This window comes from Sinocyclocheilus rhinocerous, unplaced genomic scaffold (genome assembly GCF_001515625.1).
Source record: "Sinocyclocheilus rhinocerous isolate Xijiao unplaced genomic scaffold, SAMN03320098_v1.1 scaffold24, whole genome shotgun sequence".
Taxonomy (NCBI): Eukaryota; Metazoa; Chordata; class Actinopteri; order Cypriniformes; family Cyprinidae; genus Sinocyclocheilus; species Sinocyclocheilus rhinocerous.
Genome location: NW_015647124.1, coordinates 1,887,749 through 1,895,394, shown reverse-complemented (window position 1 = coordinate 1,895,394; position 7,646 = coordinate 1,887,749). Strand labels below are relative to the sequence as shown.

General features: G+C 39.2%; 1 protein-coding gene across 1 annotated transcript in view; it reads right to left on the bottom strand.

The window, feature by feature from the left end:
- Positions 1-6,650: 6,650 nt before the first annotated feature.
- Positions 6,651-7,646, bottom strand: part of LOC107708910 (vitamin K epoxide reductase complex subunit 1) — a 3,595-nt gene continuing 2,599 nt past the window's right edge. The window contains 2 exon segments of the mRNA XM_074560061.1: positions 6,651-6,927; positions 7,154-7,247. Coding sequence (XP_074416162.1) covers positions 6,706-6,927; positions 7,154-7,247 — 316 coding nt within the window. The 3' untranslated portion in view covers positions 6,651-6,705.

Below are 7,646 nucleotides of genomic sequence, written 5' to 3'. Positions count from 1 at the left end.
GCCCGTGACAGGTATCCAGTCTCGCTCGCTCTTGTTTCATCAGCTGCTACCATTTTGCGACAATTGTTTGTACAGTGTAATTGATTATAAGATAACTAACAAACTGGTAAGATTTTAAGACAGTTTTATCTTATTAAATCAATATATTTTATCGCCATAATTATTTATGTGGTGACATGCTGTGTAATAAGTGGTATGACTGTACTGTATCCCTTAAATGTCCATCTAGTTTGAACGTATCGCTTACTAGCAACTGCTTTCTTCACGGAAGCTTTGCATTCAAATATTTCAACTCAAATCAATATTTTGTCTAATTATTTACTTAAGTTACAAGTAGCCGTGTAATAAGCAGGATAATGTACATCCAGCCAGTTGTTATCACAGATGAACTCCCTTCAGGGTGTGTTACAAGACCCCTCCTCTTCGTGTCTGGGTGCTGATCTCCCTGTAAGGGGTTATTCTGCGATAACAACTGACTGGATGTACATTATTCCTTACTCAGCACCTCTCTTCCCACTCTATCTCGAACACCTTGGTTAGTTCCTGTTTCGATGAAATCCCTTCTGAAACATGAAATGTGCTCTGATTGGTTAGCTGGCCCAGTGTGTTGTGATTGGTGAAATGCTTTGAGCATGTTCTGGAAGTGACATGCCCCTTACCATAACCGTGAGTTTCATCTGCTCAGCTGTAATTATTAACGATCGCATCAATTTTGCCATACCAATTTGAGCCCGATTCAGACCCTAAGATTGTTTACAAACAAGAGGACCTTTGAAAACACAAATAAAGGGGTTTTGGAACCGGGGTGGAAGAAACAGTGTCTCTTTGTCATGGTGACAACATGCTACTAAAGCAGCTCTTCTTCTTCGTCTTATATAGCGCAGCTCAAGCAGGTAGTCCGAACTAGCCATTTGTTGTAGTTCTTGAAAACTGGAGATCAGAGTGGCAAAGAGGAATTATTCAGAAAAAATAAGGATTAAATTCTCTTCCACTGACTCCGCATCAGTGTGGAAAAGTCTAAAAGAAATCACCAATTACAAGTCACCATCCCCCAGCACTGCGGTGAATCAACAACTGGCAGACGATCTGAACGAGTTCTACTGCAGGTTTGAAAAGACACCCCACACCCGCCCTGAACACCTCTCCACACAACCATTCACACCTCCAGCAACCCCCCTTGATTCTGATTGGTCAGTCGCGACATTTCGAGGTATGTTATTTCTCGATAACAACCGGTAAAAGCTGATAACACAGGCTCATTCGGGTAACTGAAGTCGGCTCTATACGCTTGCTAGGAACAGATTTTCTTTGTGGAAGCTTTGCATTTTATTAGCTAATAAAATATAAAAACTCAAATCAATATTATGTGTACAATTATTTAATTATGTCATCCTGGTATTGTCACACCCCTGTGGACTGTAGATTGTGGTTTCTCCCTCTGTGTCCTTATTTGGTTGTTCCTGTTCTCATTATCAGTTAATCACCTCATTGTGCTCACCTGTCTGCCCCTCGTTATCTGCCCTATATTAGTTCCTGTCTCATGTATTCTAGTTTGTCGGTTATTGTGAATGTTACCCTGTCTGGATCGCCTGTTGTCTATTGATTAAATATCCATTTATTCGTCATCTTCGTCTTCCTGCCTGATCTCTTGAACACCCTGCCCGTGACAGGTATCCAGTCTCGCTCGCTCTTGTTTCATCAGCTGCTACCATTTTGCGACAATTGTTTGTACAGTGTAATTGATTATAAGATAACTAACAAACTGGTAAGATTTTAAGACAGTTTTATCTTATTAAATCAATATATTTTATCGCCATAATTATTTATGTGGTGACATGCTGTGTAATAAGTGGTATGACTGTACTGTATCCCTTAAATGTCCATCTAGTTTGAACGTATCGCTTACTAGCAACTGCTTTCTTCACGGAAGCTTTGCATTCAAATATTTCAACTCAAATCAATATTTTGTCTAATTATTTACTTAAGTTACAAGTAGCCGTGTAATAAGCAGGATAATGTACATCCAGCCAGTTGTTATCACAGATGAACTCCCTTCAGGGTGTGTTACAAGACCCCTCCTCTTCGTGTCTGGGTGCTGATCTCCCTGTAAGGGGTTATTCTGCGATAACAACTGACTGGATGTACATTATTCCTTACTCAGCACCTCTCTTCCCACTCTATCTCGAACACCTTGGTTAGTTCCTGTTTCGATGAAATCCCTTCTGAAACATGAAATGTGCTCTGATTGGTTAGCTGGCCCAGTGTGTTGTGATTGGTGAAATGCTTTGAGCATGTTCTGGAAGTGACATGCCCCTTACCATAACCGTGAGTTTCATCTGCTCAGCTGTAATTATTAACGATCGCATCAATTTTGCCATACCAATTTGAGCCCGATTCAGACCCTAAGATTGTTTACAAACAAGAGGACCTTTGAAAACACAAATAAAGGGGTTTTGGAACCGGGGTGGAAGAAACAGTGTCTCTTTGTCATGGTGACAACATGCTACTAAAGCAGCTCTTCTTCTTCGTCTTATATAGCGCAGCTCAAGCAGGTAGTCCGAACTAGCCATTTGTTGTAGTTCTTGAAAACTGGAGATCAGAGTGGCAAAGAGGAATTATTCAGAAAAAATAAGGATTAAATTCTCTTCCACTGACTCCGCATCAGTGTGGAAAAGTCTAAAAGAAATCACCAATTACAAGTCACCATCCCCCAGCACTGCGGTGAATCAACAACTGGCAGACGATCTGAACGAGTTCTACTGCAGGTTTGAAAAGACACCCCACACCCGCCCTGAACACCTCTCCACACAACCATTCACACCTCCAGTTTTTTATTTTTTATTATCTGTGTTTTTTGTTCTGTCACTGTCATTCTGTTACACTGTGGAAGCTTCTGTCACGAAAACAAATTCCTCGTATGTGTAAACATACCTGGCAATAAAGCTCATTCTGATTCTGATTCTGATTCTGAAAAGTGTTTTCTGTTAAAGAGACTGTCACCTTTTAGATTGGACTTTAAGCTTTGTAACCTTGCAGATCTTTATATGCTCAAACAGCAACACTACACACCAACTAAAGTTGAAAAACTGAAAAAGCATAAACATCAAACACGATTTCATCTTGGCTAAATCATGCAAGTGAAAAAAGTTTGATTTTACAATTAAGTTTATCCAACATAAGTGACCTGTTAATAAACATGGCCAAATTTTCTACATGTTTTGATATAGTACGGGACATAGAAAGTGGGCCAAAATCTGTATATCTGATTTACCTCAGGCTTCACTAGGGCCAAATAATCTTTGTCTTGCTTTCATTTAGGTATAAGAAATTTAAAGCCATCTCATTATCCTCTTTTCCCATTCCATGAATATGGTGGTCAAGGCAGCAGGATTTGAGTGCAGTGGTCCTCTGTCCAAGTCAGGAGTCTGATAGCTCCCATCAGAGCCTTTATGGATGACCTCACTGCAGCCACACCATCAGTGCCAGAAAGGAGGTGGATACTCCATGGCCTTGAAAAACTCATATCCTGGGCAGGGATGAGTTTCAAGCCTGCCAAATCCAGATCCATGGTGCTGAAAAGGGAGAGGCAAGGTCTTTGACTGCAGTCTCAGAGATGCAATGGCCTTTCAGTTCACCATCAGGGAGCTGGAATATTGGCTCACCATAGTCAAGAAGTCATTACTGGGGCCGGGAAGAGAAAAGCCAGCAAGTGTGCCACAGAGGCTGCAGAAATGGCATCCAGATGGCTGTGGCTCAAGAGGAGTGATCCGTGGGCCAGTGCTGCTGGGACACAAACCAGGATCTGATGTATTATATTGAAAACCCAAAACACATGATGACCTCAGGAAAATCACTGAAGATGTGTCCCAGTGCATCCTAGGGTGTATAACTGTGAAACACAATGTTGTACTCCTTAAAAATAGAGCCCAGTGGGAGTATATAAAATGAAAACAAAGTAGAGCCAAGGATAGAGCCTTGAGGCACGTCGCAAGTAAGACTAGTTGATCTAGAGGAACCAGTGTTCACTACCATACTTCTATCAGACAGATAAGATTTAAACCACTTCAGGGCCTACCCCTGGATGCCAGGAAAGGTGCATTGTCTAAACTTTTATTTCTAATCTGTATATTAGGCCGAATGTACACCAGGCCCAACCACATCAAAAGTTTCTTTAAGAAGCCACGGGCGAACAATGTCTATGACAGATCATGTGGGCTTCAGTTTATTTATAGCTGTTTGTAACCAAGGAAACTTAATCATTTCAAATTGATAAAAAAACTGCAAAAGCTGGAAAAGATGGCCTGACACTCCAGTATAGGATACTACAACATGACAGTCATAACAGCGCAGGTCATAGTGATGGGTCGTTCTTGAACGATTCGTTCATTTTGAACGAACCTTTAATATGACTCGGGAACGACTAGTTGTCTCAGCTAGGGATTCGTTCATTTCGTGTTGACCACGCATGCGCAACATCCAATAGGTTCTGTACAGGAAACAGAAATTATTAGATCACCTCTCGAGTCCTCAGATTCGAGTCGTTCGTTCATCACGTGACAGCCCCATAGGCTAGAGGCTATGCAGTCTGTACCGGAAAGAGAAATGATTAGTTCATCTCCCGAGTTTTCGGGTACGAGTCGTTCATTCTTTTGTTACATGACGTGAGAGCAGCAATGGATAGAGAGATTAGTTAATAATTCCCAACCTTCCTTACAAACGAGCGCATAGTTTGTTTCTTTACTCTTACAGTTACGTAATTTTTCTGGTCTCAAATTTTATTTGACCTTTATAGTTTTTATTTCTTACAATTTATAAATTTGTGAATTTCTATGATGGTTCTTTTCCATAATGAATGTGGTAATAAAGAGTTGGTTAATGCTTTAAACTTTGTACGTATGATGGAGAAAATCACTTTGATAATTCCTAAATATAATACAACATTACAAGATACTGATCTGGGAAGCGGTCACGTGACAAAAGAATGAATGATGGGAATTATTAGAATGAAAGAATGGGAATTATTAACTAATCTCTCTATCCATTGCTGCTCTCACGTCATGTAACAAAAGAATGAACGACTCGTACCCGAAGACTCGGGAGATGAACTAATCAATTCTCTTTCTGGTACAGACTGCATAGCCTCTAGCCTATGGGGCTGTCACGTGATGAACGAACAACTCAAACCCGAGGACTCGAGAGGTGACCTAATCATTTCTGTTTCCGGTACAGACTGCATAGCCTCTGTAGTCTATGGGGCTGCCACGTGATGAATGAACGGACTCGAACCTGAATCATGTGCTAATCATTTCTCTTTCCTGTAAAGACTGCATAGCTTTACCTTATGGGGATGTGATGTGACAAAAGAATGAACGACCCGAAGACTCGGAAGGTGAGGTGGACTAACAGACTGCACAGCCAGCTAAGCAATGAATTAATCATTTCTATTTCTTGTCATCTGGTCTTGGTTGCATTATAGTTTATATAATTTGATCAATGTTTGAGTAAATAGATGTGTTGGGGAATTTGGATATTAACACATAACATTTTAATTATATTCTGCTGAAATTAACGAAATGACTTGAAAAAGGATTCGTTCATTTTGCTGAACGAGTCAGTAAAATGATCCAAACTTCCCATCACTAGCAGGTCAGGGCAAAACATATACTAATATACAAATTCCTTAAAATTAACAACACCAAACAACATCTTAAGAAGTCTTTTTATTTTTTTTTGTTCTTGGCTGCATTGTTTAACTTTTGCCTGACTTTTGCTGTCAAGCAACACTAAATACAAAACACATTAGCACACACACACTATATATATATATATACATATGCATGTGAATTTGTGTATAATCTATAGAGAGGGAGAGAGAGAGATTATACACAAATTCACATGCGTACATCTTGAATTATGTACTACAAAACAAAAAGGGAACAATTTATTTATATTTTTATTATTATATTATAATTTAATAACATTATAATAAAATATTATTATTATATAGATTAGGTACTGTTCTATACAAACACACTGCGTTTAGTCTATTAAAAAGTTGCAGTTATGTGCCCCCTTCTGATCAAGGTTGGATACTGCATATAATGTTGTTGGGTCTTTGTATGATGACATCACAAATGTGAGCCTTTCTTAATTATTGTTATTTATTTTTTTATTTTTTTGGTCACAACGTTGACCAGATCTCTATATAGCAGCAGCATTAGGGCAAAATAATATACTTAAATGTTAATACACTTGACATGAGCACACAATCAAACAGCATTTAATGGAAAATCTGACTGTATTCATCATATAGAGCTTTAATTAAAATTTGATCAGAAATCAGTTTCACATTAGGCTTCTTATACATGCAACAATCTGACCTGGATACAAAACACATGATCATCGGTATCATTCACTTTCTGGTAACCGTTTCATCACTTCCATGAACATGTTTTTTCATCATTCAGAAATTGCAGATTATAAATAATAAAACTGAAGCTTCCTCCCCTATTTGTGTGCATGAACAGGTGAAGTCCAAATTATTATTATTTTGTTTGTTTTGTTTTATTAATAGCCTGCAAATTGCCAGGATTTCCTATAATAATATGTAAATGTTTTGTTTTATGCATGTTCCTCTGTTTTTCCCCAGAAGTTAGAGGCAGCTTATTCCCTGATGTCTTTCAAATTAAAAAACAATTGCGGATTTCATTCGCTTTTCCCTCTCTTCAGACGTCCCTCCAATCCCGTCCTTCTCTGTAAATTTGTGTAGAGAAGTGCAAAGTTTGATGTAGGTTGAAACGAACCACACAAAAAAAACAAAAAAAAATCACCCAAAACAAATGTAAGAATAGCAGCAAGATACACAGATCCGGCCACTGACACCCAAGATGACATGCCAAGAAAGAACACTGCTCTGCTGGACACCAGCTGACCTGTTAGAACAAGAAAACCAGCATCACATCAGACAAAATTTCAGTAAGTCCCAATAAGATGCCTGTACAACATATGAGATAAGCTGCAGAATTTATGGGTAAAACTAGTTGGTCATTGCAAAAATAAAAGAAAGGTGAAAAATCTATTTGCATATGACTCTTGATTTGATATTTTGATATTGATGAAATAGCTTTTGGGGTCCCAGTAGGAGCCTAAAAGCACTTCCCAAACCCAGCTGCAATGTATAGAAAATGATTCCCAACACACTGTCTTTGGAAGTAAAGATCTGGACAAGCCCAAATCCACGTCCCCATCTGAGAAAGTTCCACCAATCCATCAGTTGATAATTGTCACGGTCTGTGGTTGTAGTGACGCACACAACAATAGAGGTAAATGGAAAATAACAGTCTTTAATCAGACTTCAAATCAGGACAAATACCAGGAGCAAGGAGAACCACTAAACAACATCAACGCAAGACAAGGGAACGGAGGAAAACACAGGGCTTATAAACACATGAAACGCAATCAGGGAGAACAGAAACAGGTGAGGAGTAATCCAGGATAATTAATAGAACACAGCTGACACAAATGGAACTTAATACAACAGGAATCAAACCAAATAAGGACAACTAGGAACATACACGTGACATTACTCCCCCCTCCCGGAAGGCGCATCCCGCCCCGCAACAATTCCACTGGGACCCATGGCAGAT